A 17,123-nucleotide genomic window follows, 5' to 3' on the forward strand; every position below is an offset into this window, starting at 1 on the left:
CCACGGAGCAACTAAGCCCATGCACCACAACTATTGAGCCTGCACTCTAGAGCCCACGAGCCACAACTACTGAGCCCACGCATCACAGCTACTGAAGCCCACGTGCCTAGAGCCGGTGCTCCACAACAAGAGAAGCCGCCGCAATGAGAAGCCTGCGCACCGCAACGAAGGGTAGCCCCCGCTCGCCGCAACTAGAGAAAGCCCGCGCGCAGCAACGAAGACCCAGCGCAGCCAAAAGTAAAAAATATTTTTTAAAAAAGAAATTACCACAACATGGTAAATCAACTATACTTGAATACAATTTAAAACTTTTTTATATTAAACATTACAAAAATTTTTCATTAAAAAATTAAAAAAAAAAGACAGTGTCTAGCCAAGAAGTCATTCAGCAGAAGCTGTAGGTGGACCTATAGTGGCTGAGGGTGGGGATGGGTAACAGCAGTGGCCCTGCAGTACCATCGTGCAGACAGCTGTGAGGGTCCCCGCCAGGCGCCTCAAGCCCAATGTCACCTTTCAGTTCTGAGATTCCGAACAGTAATCCATGCACTTTTAGCTTGGCTACCAGATGTGGAGAAAGACACCTTCCAGGGACACTTCTCATCACCTCGGTATAAATACACAGCACCTGCTCCCAGCACTGTGGGGCAGCCTAGCGGCCAGGGCCCCTGGCTTTGCTGCCAGGCCGCACGGTGTTTCTCTTGTTGCTCGTCCACCAGAATGACTGCTGTGAGGCACGCCAGAGGCCAAGGGGCCCTGGATCTGTAGGCACTGTGGAACTCTGATCTTACTCTGCTGAGCCTCCTGTTTTCCTTCCAGCGTGGACTTAACACATACTTTGGGGATGGAAGAAACGAACTGATTTGGAACCTGATTTGAAAGATTTTGTTCTGGACCCAATCAGATGATTCGGGGTTACAGCAGACAGCTTCCACTTGTCTCGAGGGACCGCTGTCCTGCACCCCCCCCACCCCCAAAATGTAGGCTTTTCACTTTTGGTCCTCCCCCCCGATATTTCATTTAAAGGGGAGTGTCTATGAGTATAATTTCAAAGCTGACTTTTTAAAGTCTAGTTGACTTACAATATGATATTAGTTTCAGGTGTAGAACATAGTGATTCGATATTCCATATAAAGTTATAAAATACTGGCTATAGTACCTGTGCTGAACATTACACCCTTGAATCTTATTTTACACCTAGAAGTTCAAAACTCATTACAGCTGCAGTTACAGGGTTCCCTGAGAGGCACCACCTGTGCCCAGTCTGGAAGGCTCACAAGCTGAGCCAATCAGGAGGAAAGATCAGCTTCCTTATTTTATCTCCCCTCGTCCTTGTGTCACTGACCCACCTACATCTCCATTTTCCCCTGCTTATGATTGCATGCTGGCTGTGGAGCTTGAGGATTTATCTTTCCAACGTTCCCTGGCTCCCTGGCTTTCCTGCTCAGAAATGATGGATGTTCCCTCCCACCTGTCAGTTTCCCTGACCTCAGGGGCGCATTTAACCTTCCATAAATTGGCACAGAGCCTCTGAGATGCAAAACACAGTGCCAACGTGCTGAGCACGCTCCAGCCTTTATTGCCATTCTGAACACATTCCTAAGAAAATCAGATACTCTACCAAAAAACTTATTTTTCAGTTCTGGGCTTTCTTCCACTTTTTCTCAGTTTTCACCTATTTGTCTCTGAGAGTGGCAACAGCTTCCCAATGCACAGCCCCAAAATACCCTCTGCAGTTTTTCGTGATCCTCATCCTAGTTAAAATTGGGAATGGAAATAGCCAAACCTGATTTGCTGGCCTCCTTAGTGTCGGTGTTATCCCGGGAACACACTTCCTTTTACAGTAAACACAGGCTGTCTGTTTCTGAGGATCCGATAAGGACTGTGTTGTGTGACACGAACTCCTAATAAACACTCATGGAAACGGGTCTCTCACCCCCTCTAGACCTGCAGTGGTAAGACCTTGATGGTGAGAAGAAGGGACGTGTCTCATTTAAAATCTGCCAGCAGCTTTCAGGTCCATCTTAGGGTGAAGACTTGCAGGAAAGCCAGTTTAATGGACCTTGTGGGTATGTAAGAGTGGAACCAATTTTTGATTCTGGCTTGGAGGCAAAATGTGGAGCTAAGCTGCTCTGCGTCATAAGGTTTTCTCTCTCTCTCTCTCTCTCTCTCTCTGGGTCTAAGAGACGGTCTGAACTTCAAGAAGGGGAAAATGTCCAAAAATTCACCTCTCAGTAGCAGCTGGTGGTAAGCAGGGTCAAGAAAAAGGAAAGGCAGTAGGCTCCCTGTGAATGGCCATGGGCCTAGGAATCCGGGAGCAGGAAGACGCATTATCCGTTTTAAGTTTTCTTTGCTATAATTCCCTTATATTATGCTCAAGCCTTTAACCAAGTTTTGTAAAACTGGTCTTTGTTGTGATTTAGAAGATTGATGGAAAGCCTGTGGTCACACTTTGGGGAACCGTTCCTGGCAGCAGGGGGGCAGCCTGGACAAGCTGGCTGAGAGACAGCTGGAGTGGTCCAGGGAAGGTGGCAGAAGAGGTGACACTTGGCAGCTAGGACCATATAGGTATCGCTCAAGGATGATCTCAGCAATACGGAGGGAGGGAAAACTGGTCAAAGACGGAGCACCCAGCGGAGGACTGGGGTCAGAGGATGTGTTCTTCTTTGGGTATTAAATGCGATGGTGACCTTTCAAGACTGGAGAACGTGGGAACATCTGGGCTCTACTTAAGAATGAAAACCTCTTTAAATTAAGACAGTTGTATTTCTTATTCTTGTCATATCCACTGTCTCTATTCCTAGCCTCCCCACCCATCCCCTCCGACTCCTGTGATGTTTCCACAAATCACTTGACATTTTGAACAAAGAAGATGATCTGAACTTTTCAGTGATGTTTATTTCTCACCCTGTCATTCTTCCCATGATCCATGTAAAAGCCAGAGGAAATACTGCCAAGTTCCAACAAGCACATACCGTTATGTTCATAGCATAAATGCGACTTCCCTGGTGGCGCAGTGGTTAAGAATCCGCCTGCCAATGCAGGGGACACGGGTTTGAGCCCTGGTCCGGGAAGATCCCATATGCCGCAGAGCAACTAAGCCTGTGCGCCACAACTACTTAGCCCACGTGCCACAACTACTGAAGCCCACATGCCTAGAGCCCGTGCCTCGTAACAAAGAGAAGCCGCCGCTTGCCACAACTAGAGAAAGGCTGCGCGCAGCAATGAAGACCCAACGCAGCCAAAAAAGAAAAAAATAGCATAAACGAGTCGGTCATGATAAATTATATCTTAAGGTAGTAAAATTAAAATCTAAAGGTAATTTCGTGCCTCTGTTTAACTTATATATGGCTTCCTTCCTTAAGCCAAGTTATTTTATCACCACTTGTACCCTGTGGAGATGTCACTACGCTCTGAAAATATACTGCAATTGAGGCCACTCAAGGAAACTTACTTTCTATCGGGACTCCATTCAATAACCAGCTAATTCTGGGTTTGGGGTTGCCATTAGCTCTGCAGATCAGGGTTCCATCCTCTCCTGGGGACAGCACAAGATTTTGAGGTGCTATGATCCAGTATGGAGCCGCTTTGTGAGGAAAGGGAAAAAACCCACAAAAAATTGAATCAAATAAGTTATTCTAGCAAACTGAACTATCTTAATAGAAATAAGTATTTTGCAAAACATTTGTTAGTTTCATTTTTTTTAGAGTGAAGAGATTTATGCTTCAAAGAACACTTCAGATTTTCAGAAGAATGTTTAAGAAGACTCAGTGACATCTATGTATTATTTCTAGAGCCTTTTGATTCAAATATCGTTATCTTGTTTTACATTACGTTAATCAGACATCGAAGAGGTAACAGATTTCTCTAACGTTGTAGAGGAATTTACAGGTACAGATAGGGCTAAGAAACGTGAATTTAAAATCTGAGCCCTGTAGAATACATACAATTATAAATCTGAGCCCTGTAGAATACACACAATTATAAATCTGAGCCCTGTAGAATACATACAATTATAAAATTGGGAAGCAGTTTTTAAAGCTTGGCATTTTTGGAAAGCTGCCAAGTTAGCATAGCGTGTTCTTATAAGCCCTTCATCAGCTTTCTCTTACAAAACCATGGAACAGATACCAAAACAAGAAATTAACATTGGAGACCATCAGCTCAACTACACACTGTATGAGGATTTCCCCAATTTTTCCCCTAATGTCTTATTTCTGTCTCAGGACCCCGTCCTGGACACCACATTGCGTTTAATTGTCACATCTTCTTAGTTTCCTCCGATCTGGAAGTTTCTTGCTCTTTCCTTGTTTTTCATGAACCTGAGACTTTTAAAGACAACTAGTCAGTTATTTTGTAGAACATCTTTTTTTTTTTCTCTCTCTAAACAATCAAGAGCTTTTTGGTTGTTTTTTGTAATAAGGAACATCCTCTTTTCAGCATTATCAGGACAGAAATGGAGAAAAGTGAATATATGTCAGTGTTAGTCATAAGTGTTACATATCAATGTTAATTACTAGCCCAACACTATAAGTTCTCCATCATCTCTTTTTTTTCATGAAGAGTTTCTTCCTTGAACATCCTTCCAGACTTACAAAGGAGAACTAGTCAACTGAATTCTTTCAGGGATAAATCAAGCTTACTAAATTGATTAATCTTTGTATTTCTCCTAAGGTATGTTCTCTACTTCTTATCTGTAACTAAAGTATTTTGTGAAACATTTTCAACATGCACTCATTCCTAGAGAATGTTTCTACCAGTGACTACTGAATTCTCCTACAGATCAATGGGAAGGTTTTAAGTGAACAAAAGCTCTTCCATCTAAGGTCAAATTTAGTGATTTCTGAGTGAAGAACTCCTGAATTTTTAGATTATAATCACCATCCAACCACCGCCATCAGTATCATCTAATTACTTCTTTTCATAAAAAAAAGGTCATACTCCATTTACAGTTATTATCAAATATTGGCTATATCTCCCGTGTTGTACAATAGATCCTTGTAGCTTATTTTAAACATCAGTTTGTACCCCTTAACCCTCTACCCTTTTACTGCCTCTCTCCACTGGTAACCGCTGTTGTAGACGTCCATCATATCTGGGAGTACATGATATTGACATGGCTTATTAGTGGTTATATTAACCTTGATCACTTGGTTAGAGTGATGTCTGCCAGGTTTCTCCACTGTAAAGTTATTATTTTCCTGCTTTCCATGTTCTATTCGTTAGAAGCAAGCAAGTCCAGCCCTCACTCAAGGGGAGGACAATTAAGCTCCATCTCCTTAAGGCACGAGGAGTAAAGAATTTGTGGACATATATTAAACCTGCCTCAGTAATTAAATTTTGGGGGGTGAGGGGAGAAGAAACACTTTGAGGCTATGCAAATATCCTGTTTCTCCTTAAAGTTCCATCCCGTAATTTTAGCATTCATCGCTAGCTCTTGCCTACAGCAGTTATAACTGTGGGATTCTAACTGTGATTTCCTATTTCCTTCATTCTTTCTACACTTACTAATTGGAATCCTCTGCAAGGAAGATCCAAGGGAGTGAATTTTCAACCTGATTTAGATGCACTATAAAAGCAATGAGAAGAGATTCAAGGTGCCTTGTATGTTGATATAAATCACGTTATTATTGAATATAATCAAAGACATTTTGATTGAAGACTCAGGGATTCTCAATGGAGGCAAGAGCCATGTATTTTAGACAACGATATACCTTTAACTGTGACAGAAGTGGTATGATGGATGGCTCCTAGTGCATTTTTGGCTATACACTGGTAATTCCCAGAGTCTGCTTCTGTAACCTGGACAATCTGCAGAGTTTTCTTAAAGTTCCTATAAAATGTCCGGTTGATGGGGAGTGATCCATCTTCTTTTATCCAGTAAATAACTGGGGTAGGCCTGATAAGATGAATAAACAATAACATTACAAGAAAAGAAGTTCACCTAGCTGCTTTTGAGGGTGATTTTCATGCGAGCTTGTCACAAACATAAAGATCGTGAGGAATATACAGAGATCTTACCTGGCACCACACTTTTCTGAGTCATGCTCAAAACCTTACATTTCAGTCTGTAAGTTACCATTTTCACACAAGCAGGACTGTCCTAATTTATGGCACACTGTGAACTTGGACTTCAGGGATCTGGTGAGAATGGCAGCAAGACTTACTTGACTGAAGGGACCTAAGTATTTTCTTCAAAGTTCTGATCAGTGAGGCACTCTTGGAAAATTCTACATGAAGGGACTATGTCAATCAAAAGAATGCCCATGAAATTAATGACACCGAGTTATAATTTTTTTATCGGCTAGAGTTAAAAATGCCAGAGAAAGAGCTGATAGACATATTTGTGCCCATGAACTTTTCACACATTTCCACATCAGATGGAAGCATCTCCCTGTCTTATAACAGGCTATCTGATGATCTGAATGAAGTGACTAGAGGAATCGTGCATTTACACGATTGTAAATGGTATGTTACTCACACCATTTCTCACCTATGTCTCTTATTAAATCATGAACTATAGAGGCAGATGAAAAGCCAGACATAGGCTTAGAGCTAAAAGGTCTGCTTCAAAATCCCAACCTTATCCCTAAATTGCTCTCTGATCTTGGATCTCTGACCCTTCTGGGCCTCAGGTTTCTCTGTTGCCTTCATGTGCATAATGATGCTTGTTCTGATCTGGTGACTTGAGAAGGTTTTCACGAGGGTGAAATAAAAATCCATTCGATACATTTACTGAGACTAAATTATAGACCAAGCACTGAGTTGTGCGTTGGGAAGATAAAGATAAAAAACAGAATGGTCCACGCCCTCAGGAAGATCACAATGTATTTATCATTAGAAATGCAAGTGGGATTAACGGACTGTAGAATTGTTTTCATTTGTTTGGTTGAATAAAAATAATTGAACAGATGTATTTGAGGAACTGAATTGTGAGTAGTGTGATTTCCTGACACGGCCAGCAGAGGCCTCCATGTGCCTCCGGAGGTAAAATTATTCCTGGAGGCCAATTCTGGGATTCTAGGAAGGAATGTGGACTTTGAGTCACCAGGCCAAGGACAGCACAGACCATAACACGTGATCACAACATGTTTCCGAGATTCCAATCAATGTTTTCAGCAAATGTGCCTTATCAGTAGTACTTGCTCTGTGTCCGGCACAAGAGGGAACTACATAGAGAAGCTTGCCTTGAACGTTTTCCTAATATGGGACTCCTGTCAAGGGCACATGCGTTCTGGGGGTGGCGTCAGTTTTGAGGTCTGCACAGATGAGACATCTGCAAAGAAGCTGGGCTGGTGACTGGTCACTAGGAAGCAGGGGTTGGGACAGTGTGCCAGGTAGGAGGTTAGGTCCTGTGAGGCCATGTTTGCCTCTGCTGTTAGGAGAACAAGCCAGGGCGAGATTGCTAGACGGATGTGAGAAGCTCATGGTCAAGAGCTCCGTTGCCCTGCTCATAGCCAGCAGACCCAGAGCTGTGAACCCAGAGCCGAGCCGCCCAGCAGATGCACAAACAGGGTCAACTGAAATCAGTCAGATCTAGCCTGTTACAGCACAACTGCCCTGCAGACCTGCAGACAAACGATCAGTGATAAACAGCTATTGGTTTTAAGCCGCTAATTTTTGAGATGCTTTGTTAGACAACAGTAGCAAAATAATAACCTGAATTACATAACCAGAGCAGTGAGAAGGTGATTACTGATACTTATCTCAAAAGGAACACTATTAACAAAATATTTTAATAAAATGAAATTTATATGGCCTGTTTTGGAAGGAATGATCACATTTTTCTTGATGCTTAATGGAATCAACATAAGACAATGACTCTTGTTATGATATTAACGCCTCTCTACCAATCTACTATGTTTACATAAGAAGTGGACATCAAGACAGACAGAGTTAACTCACAGCCCTTCTGCAATGCACTCAAGTGAAAGGACATTTCCTCGTAATTCCTCTTTGCGGCTTGCATTGCCTTCTGGAGTTAAAAATGTTGGTGGCCTCTCTCTATGTGATTTAGCTGCAAACAAGAAAATCAATATGCATTCAGAGTTATGAACACGGATTTCTAGAAGCCCAGTTCACTGTCTAAGAATCTAATCCCTTTGCAAATCCATTTAGCATTTGATTGTGAAATTTGGTAAACAGACACACTCTTTGCCTTGCAAATAGCCATCACTCACTCAGCCGGAAGCAGAAAGTATTTTGGTTGCACCACAAGCACTAATAATAAGGACTTTTTTCCTCTTGTACATTTCCCTAATTTGGGTTAGGGTCCTATGAATTTCTGGTGAGTTGGCAAATTTTCAAAATGTGGACATAGAGAGGAAAATCATGTTATCAAACTATCCATCTCTTAAGATGAGTGCAAACGTCAAATGGAAAATGAGCTGTCTGGAAGATAAGATGATGGAAGGGGGATTTTGCTTTACCCTAGGGACAACATTATAGTCAATTCCATTGACCAATCGTGAAGATAAATCGTGATGGACAGCTAACATATCAAAACTGCAAAGTTTATGGAAAACAAAACAAAACACAACTAGAAAGTGACTGCAGAGGTATGGCAAATCGTGTGCCATAAATTAAGGGTGGACTTAAAGCAACTGAAATGGGTTTCCTCGACAAAAACGTAAAGAAGGGCTCAAGTCAGAAATCTCAGGAAGATACCTACAGACTACCTTCATGTTTTATGTAGTCCTTGCCTAAATGTGGCCTTATCTCCTGATGGCCTCTCAGAAAAACTTAAAGTCGAAATCATACCGTCTTGAGGTTCTAAGAGCCCTTTACAGTGTTCAACACTTTAATGTATTATCTACTTGATGCTCATAAAAACTGAAAAGGTAACATATGAATTCTTCTCATTTCTCAGAAGACTGAACACCAGAGAAGGTATTACTGGAGATAAATTAGAGTTTTCCTTAGATTTTACCGCTCTGAAATCACTTTGGGAATGATTTTGAGACCCATATCTTTCAGGAGGATTTTAACATAAAATAAAATAAGATAAAATGAAATAAGGTAAGATAAAATAAAATAAAATAAAATAAGGCAGGAGTTGTGATCTGTTTACTCTGGTCATTGATAGTACCTTAATGTTTTTTACTTCATATCTCAAAGGTAAAAAAGTAATACAGCAGAAATTCTGCCTTATAGATAATTAAGAGGACCCCATATCCGGAACCCATAATTTTCAGGTATAGACTCTATATCTGAGAGCCATATTTCCGTTAAGGAAATCAAATTCTTTTCTTTTTAAAAGAATGAAGTTAAATCCTCTATTTTTAAAAAGATTACTTCCACTGAAGACAGTCACTCGATTTTAAACAAAACTAAGAGAAATACTATTGCTAATTATATGACGTTGATAAGGTCATGTGAAAACAGATGGAAATACGATGATTTACTATCAAAATCCACTTCATATTAATTGCAAAAAGTTTACTAAGACTTTGACGTTAGTATTTTAGCAGGTTAACGCACCTTGCCAACTCTTATTTAATTCATGAGAAAAGCTTATGAGCCAGACAAAAAAATGAAAAATGTAATTCTGAACATACACGAAAGATTTTTTTCCAAATCTTGTAGAATGGTTCTTTACATGAAAACAGTTATAGTAACTTTCATTATTATACATACAACATGGAACACGTTTTAGTGACATGTTTGAAAGCTCAGAGCTAAACTTCATATGAGACATACATTGATTTTAGTGGTATTAAGCATGGAACTAGGAATTTCATAAAGAAATAAGGTTAAACAGCCATGGAGGTGAAGTTAGTGAACTAAATTCTACAATGAAGGAGACATATTAGTTACAATCACCATAACTCACCACCATAAAACTCAGTGTCACTCAAATTAGCAGCTATAGTGTCATTCAATTCATCCACTGAAATAAACAGAATATTATGAAGAATGCAAAAAGTAGGGGGCAGGGGATTGTAAAAAAAAGTATTGGGCAACAAAAGCAAACATATATACCTATGCTGACCGAGTACCATCCCTACCAAGTAAAAACAGTGCTTTACATTGTATAGAACTATTTCATTAATTCACTCAGCCACCCCCCAACCAGTAACATGTGAATATATAACTGAAGCAGCAGGACTCCCAATTAAAGGCATCGTGGAGCATAAAGCACTCACAAGTGCTCAGAACACTAAGGAGATTCAGGAAGTTACCATGGCAACAGTAATGGTATGACAGCAAAAACTGTAAAATACAGTATTTAAGGTAGGCAAGCTCCTTATAATATTGATACATATGCCAACGCTTTAGCGACTATTCACAGGTACTTTCCTGATCAGTGAACCTGTTTACTTCAAAGCTAGTAGGATTTAGTAATTCATACATTTGCACACATTTGTAAACATCGTGGCAAGAGAGTTTCTGGAAACTGAACTCTTACCTGAAATCACCTTCACAGAAATAGGCTGCTTCTGCTGTATGGTTTGAGTGTGATTAAATCGTGCGTAACAGATGTAGTCTTCCCGGGTATCCTCTGGGAGCACATTGGAAAAATAAAGGTCTCCATTCAGACCCTGGGAAACTCTCTCACTCTGTGGAAGTCTTTGAAAGGCTGGAGAAAGGTGGAGAGACATCTAGATCATTCCATCACAAAGCAGCCACTTGCCAAATTAGTGAGATAAATGTATCTACTAATAACTAGTTCTGTGAACTTCACTTGAATGTTTTTTTTCTCTATAAAGATCTTTGAGTAAAAGCAAATAACTGTAAAAAAAAAAAAAAAAAAGACACATGTATTAAAACTCCAATTGTACCTGCCAGACCCTCATTTCTCTGGAGTCGGGGTAGAGGTGAGATTAGAGTTGTCCAGTGAAGGGTTTCATGAAGCAAGCAGAAACCAAAAAATGTTTTAAAGGAAGAGTTTGCATGACTTTTCCTAACGTTTAAGTTAATCCCTAATTGTTAATCACAGATACACACGTATCTCAGAAAGTGCATTACGGAAGCTTGTAAGGGTGTTAACACGGGTTGCATCTATTGCAGTACATACACAGACAGACACCTTATACTGTGACAGCACCTAACTGTGATGAACTAGGGCCTGGGCAAGGTGTCAGGTGGACCCGGTTCCCTGCCCTGAGCTTGGGATTTAACTGGAGAATCAGGCAGCAAACAGGCAATTAACAACAGGGTGTAATGCTGCAGACGTGCCACTCAGAGGCCCCCCACACCCAACCTCCCTCACCTCCTCTACTTTTTCTTTTCTGTGTTACCTATCACCTTCTAACAGACAATGTACTTTACCTGTCGTGTATATGGCTTATAGCCCGCCTCCCCGCACTAGAATTTAAGTTCCAGAAGGACGGAGACCGTCATCTGCTTTGTCTACTGTTGTAGCCCTAAAAATGCACCTGGCCCCTCACAGAAGCTCCAAAATGAAATGAATAACCATCAGCATTCTGACTTTCCAGTTTCACATTTAACAACTGACTTCTCCTCAGGCCCAAGGAACAGTCTAGCCTCAGGCGTGGAGGGGGGATTTTCTAAGGCGATGAGGAACTCAGGGAGATGGGACCAATGATCTATGTGTGAACTGACACTTGGCTAGCTAGCAGGACTCAGGAAGCATCTGACTCAGTTCACTGGGAGAGCTCTTCAGCTCTGAATTGAGAGAACCAGGAAAAATTGTACCTCCTAGTTGCCTGGGGCCAGGTGTCATGGCTCCCAGAGGATTTCTCGAGTCTGAGTCAAGCACATATGCTCCTACAGCAGCAGGCGCCTTATCTAAAATGTCATGAAATGCAAAAACATGGGGAAAAGCCTGCCGCTCCCTTGGGCAGGAAAAGGTAGGGAAATGTGGAGCCAGACCTTGAAAGGATGCTGGTTAGCCATGTTAGTCAAGTTCTAGGTCAAGATGGGGGTTTGGTTGGTGGTTGTAAATTCATGGTTTGAAGCCATTAACCAGGGAAAGGGTTGTTTTAAAAAATAACTCCGAAAAATAATGTACATTTATTTCATGAATACAAAGAGCTACAGATAGGGACACATTTATTCTCTTCCATTTCTCCTGCTGTATTTTATTATGGACCGGTGTTGGGAGATCAAATGAAAGGGAATGCCATTTTATGAGGATGGTGGCACTTCGCCCAAGGAGCTCCTTGGCATTACATTGGGGACAAAAATGTATGCAGATAGGAATACCGTGATAAGGTCATCTTGCCAGAAGAATGCTACACAGATCTGAATTTTTTCTCATATCCAGATGAAATTTCACTTGAAAGGTCCAGATGCTTTGCCTACAGCCTAAAATGTATGTAAATGACATGGCCAGCAGCGCAATGTGAAAAAGATAAGTTACATATTTAGATGATTCTGAGACTCTACATGTATATGCCTCTCTATTAAGTGGAAAAGTCATCAATTCTGAGTAAGAACCAATAACCAAATACTGGGTCTCATTTTGGCAGTACATTTGGATACTGTTATCCTCGACCACATAACCCACTCATTTCCATTTGATTTGTTACTTATTCTTTCAAAATCTGTAAAAGCTGTTACGTGATCATAGGAAAAATATCTTCGCCCATTTATTCATTTATATATTGATTTTCCATTTCTTTGTGATACTTTCTCTGAGTGCTTTGATACAGAACAGTCAAAACTGGAAATGAAATGTGAGAGCTGAACTGTATCTTCAGTAATGTGCACAGCTGGTGATTTCAAAGGAAGTCATGTCACTGAGAACAGAATGTATTCCCTACACATATTTTGCAACCATTCCCACCATTCTACCCAAAGGACCCTTGTCAAGGTCAACAGTGACCACCGTGTTGCCAAATGTAATACTCATTTCTCACTCAGATCGGAAATTGATCTCTCAGCAGTATTTGAACCGGCTGATATTCTGTCTTCCTGACACTTTTTCTTCCCCTCGTCCCGGGGACACCCTCTCTTTTTGTTTTCTTCTTACCTAAGTGACTGCTTCTTCTCATCTACTTTCCTTTGCTCCCTAACTTCCTGGCCCCTGGAGGCTCCTGGTCTCAGTCCCCAGGCTTTGCTCTTCACCACCTGCACTCCCTCCCTTCGTCCTCCCCTCCAGTCCCTGGCTCTACAGAGCATCTCTACAGCACTAACATTCACACATTGTCAGCAAGAGCCCTGAATCTTCCTTGGATTCATGTAGCTGTAGCTCTGATTCCTGCTGGAGACCTCCACAAGGATGCCTCACAAGCCTCTCACATCCCAAACCCTGGTTCCTAGTCTCCCGGCAGAACCTCCACAAGGATGCCTCACAAGCCTCTCATCCCAAACCCTGGTTCCTAGTCTCCCGGCAGAACCTCCACAAGGATGCGTCACAAGCCTCTCACATCCCAAACCCTGGTTCCTGGTCTCCAACGTAACATGCTAAGGGGAGGTGTGGAAGGATGGGAGAGCAGAGCAACAAACAATTCCCTAAGGACAGGGATGGGGTGAACAGATGTTAAACTGCCTAATGAATGACTTCAATTCTCTGTGCCTCGGTTTCCTCATCTAAAAAGTGGTAAGAGTCTAGGCTTCCCTGGTGGCACAGTGGTTGAGAGTCCACCTGCCAATGCAGGGGACACGAGTTCGTGCCCCGGTCCGGGAAGATCCCACATGCCGCGGAGCGGCTGGGCCCGTGAGCCATGGCCGCTGAGCCTGCGCTTCCAGAGCCTGTGCTCCACAACGGGAGAGGCCGCAACAGTGAGAGGCCCGCGTACCGCAAAAAAAAAAAAAAAAAAAAAAAGTGGTAAGAGTCATCCGAGATGCTTCCTGGGACTGCTGTAGAAAATGGATGAGATAACTTACGTAAAGTCTTTAGCAAAGGGACAGGCACTTAGTAAATGCCCAATCAATATTAGCTGTTGTTACTACTATATATAAAATAGATAATCAATAAGCATCTACTGTAATGGTGCAGGGAACTGTGCTCAATACTCTGTAATGACCTATATTGGGAAAAGAATCTGAAAAAGAATGGATATATGTATGTGTATAACTGATTCACTTTGCTGTACACCTGAAACTAACACAGCACTGTGAATCAACTGTACCCCAATATAAAGTAAAAAAATTAAATTAAAAGAAAATTAGCTGTTGTTGGGGATAAAAGAACGAAACTGAAAAGAAGAGACATAACACATCCTGAACAGCTTGATTTCCTTCCCTTGATGGGGCTTCTGGTGTTTCAGGAAATGGCCATTCCATTTTACTAGTTGTTCAGTCTCAGACTTTGGGGTTATCCTTTGATTAGACTTTGGGGTTACCCTTTGATTCCTCTCTCTCATGCCTCCACCCTGACCCCAATAAATCCTGGAGGATCTACCTTCAAATTATATCTGGAATCTGACCATTTCTTCCTTCCTCCCTCCCTGGCCTCCCTTCCTTCCTTTCTTTTTTTTTTTTCGGCCTCGTGGCAAGTGGGATCTTAGTTCCCTGACCAGAGGTCAAACTCACGCCCCCTGCGTTGGAAGCGTGCAATCTTAACCACTGGACCACCAGGGAAGTCCCTGGAATCTGACCATTTCTTACTTACTTGACTGCCACTACCCAAAGTCCAAGGTCCCCGTCAACTCTTGCCCAGATCACAGCACTGGGCTCCTAACAGAAACGCCCTTCTCTCCCTTTCGTTCCTCTCTGTTCTCCACACATGAACCAAAGTGAGGTTCTTACTATTTGTTTTTGATTCAGGTGAAGCCACTCCTTCAATGTCTCCCTACTTCACTGAAAGCAAAAGCCAAAGCCCTTCACCCCGGAGCTCCTGGGACTTTCTTGACCTTTTCTCTCACTGTCGCCCTTGGGTCAGTCAGCCCGAAGCACACTGGCCGCCCTGCTGATTTTACCACACGCCAGGGATGCTCCTGCCCTTGGGGCTTAAACTGTTTTTCTCTTTCCACCCCAGATATTTAAGGCCTGCTTCTCTTTCCACTCCTGTAAGTTTCTGCTCAAAACTCTGCTTATTTTTCTTCACATGCACTTACTGCCAACTGACACATATTTCTAAATGCATTTATTCTCTGCTTTCCTTCTCTCCCCGCTTTTATTCCCATTGCATAGAATATAAATTCAGTGACAGCAGGACCTTTGTTTTGGTTTATTTAGAGAGGTGCCTGGTACAACAGTAGGTGCTCAATAAAATAAAGTGACTGAATGAAAGGATATGTGATTTATTTTCCTGAGAATCTCTAAGACATTTTATAAACATCTTATGAATCACAAGAGGTAATAATTGATTGGGGACAGCCAATAATCATAAGACTCTTGAAGAAAGAAAGTTCTTATTTTTAAAACTTACAGTTTATCCATCCAGAATATTATAGGTGGTGGTAACCCAACTGGGGGTCTGCAGGGCAGTACCAAAGACTGGCCATTTCTAAGTGTTATTCGTTCAAGTTTTTCTTTGGTCCACAACGGTGACCCTAATGAAATAAAACAATAACTTCTAAGTTATTTTTGCATTTGGAAAATAAAAAGAGCACTAGAAAGAAATATAAACCAAACTTTTGGAGAAATAGTAACTCGAAATTTTATATACATTAACGACAAAAAAAATTTTTAATACAGTGTTAAAAAATGACATTAGTAGTATAAATCTGAGTCAGCAATTCCATGTCTAAGAATTTATATTAAATAAATCCTTAAGAAGATACAAACTAATTTTTCTACAAGCGTGCCCTTCATGAAAGAATGAAAAACATTTCTATGGCAAAAGATTTGTTAAACAAACAACTGTACGTGTACACCTTTGAATATCATACAGTGTTAGACATTGTATACTTATTTATAAGATTAATATAAAATATACATGATATCTAGATAAGGCAGAAACGGTTATAAAATAGTCTTTCAGGATGAGCTTGTTTTCGACATGTACATACGTATCTGCCTAGGTAAAAATAGAAAGAATAGTAATTTCCTTGAATGAAAGGATTTGTGAGTAATTCTGAACTTTCTTTTTTGTTCATTTGTAATTGATTTATTCTATAATGCACACATATTATACACATAATAAACGTTTTAAAAAATGACAAGAACTTCAAATGGTTGCTGTTCTTTAAATACATGCTCTTGGGTTGTTGAGAGCATGTGGGTACTGACTATTGCAAAAAGAGCCAAAATAATATCAAGATAGTGAGGTCACCCTATTTCCAGTGAAATTTTGAAATAAAAATGTTTAAAGAAATACATGCATCCCAATGTTCATAGCAGCATTATTTACAATAGCCAAGACATAGAAACAACAACCTAAGTGTCCATCGGGCAGATGCATGGATAAAGAAGATGTGGTACATACATACAATGGAAAACATTACCCAGCCATAAAAAAGAATGAAATTTTGCCATTTGCAGCAACATGGATGGACTTGGAGGGCATATGATAAGTGAAATAAGTCTCTGTACAGAGAAAGACAAATACTGTACGGTATCACTTATATGTGGAATCTAAAAAATACAACAAACTAGTGAATATAACAAAAAAGAAGCAGACTCACAGATACCAGTAGTTACCAGTGGGGAGAGGGATAGGGGGAGGGGCAGTATAGGGGTAGGGAGTTACGAACTACAAACTCTTATGTATAAAATAAGCTACAAGGATAGGCCCCAGTGTGGCTTCCGTGCCATCCATCTCGCGGTTGCTGCCGTAGGAGACCTTGGCGGTGGCCCAGGCCACACATGCCCACAGGCCCCCACTTGTCTCCTGTGGCAGCCTCCGTGCAGTCACCCAGGCCCAGCCAGCTGCGGGGCTCTCAGTCTGCCCGTTCTCTAGTCACCGCCTTACTTCGGGGTCCAGCAGATGCCGGAGACAAGGGAGACCTCGTGGAGGACATCGCAGGGGCCGCTAGCTGCCTCATGAGCCCACTGGGTCTTCAGAGACGCTCCGGAGAAGCTGTGTGGCTGACAGGATCTTGGTGCTCCAGCAGGGTGTCAGGCCTGTGCCTCTGAGGTGGGAGAGCCGAGTTCAGGACATTAGTCCACCAGAGACTTCCCGGCTCCACGTAATATCAAATGGCGAAAGCTCTCCCGGAGCTCTCCATCTCAACACCAACACCCAGCTTCACTCAACAACTGGCAAGCTACAGTGCTGGACACCCTATGCCAAACAACTAGCAAGACCGGAATACAACCCAACCCATTAGGAG

The 17,123-nt window shown here is 41.7% G+C and overlaps 1 protein-coding gene across 1 annotated transcript in view; it reads right to left on the reverse strand.

The window, feature by feature from the left end:
- NRCAM (neuronal cell adhesion molecule) overlaps window positions 1–17,123 on the reverse strand; it is a 333,422-nt gene that overhangs the window by 63,739 nt on the left and 252,560 nt on the right. The window contains 6 exon segments of the mRNA XM_032643696.1: window positions 3,452–3,583; window positions 5,712–5,896; window positions 7,903–8,014; window positions 9,830–9,886; window positions 10,406–10,598; window positions 15,274–15,401. Coding sequence (XP_032499587.1) covers window positions 3,452–3,583; window positions 5,712–5,896; window positions 7,903–8,014; window positions 9,830–9,886; window positions 10,406–10,598; window positions 15,274–15,401 — 807 coding nt within the window.

This window comes from Phocoena sinus, chromosome 9 (assembly GCF_008692025.1).
Source record: "Phocoena sinus isolate mPhoSin1 chromosome 9, mPhoSin1.pri, whole genome shotgun sequence".
In the NCBI taxonomy this organism is placed as follows: Eukaryota; Metazoa; Chordata; class Mammalia; order Artiodactyla; family Phocoenidae; genus Phocoena; species Phocoena sinus.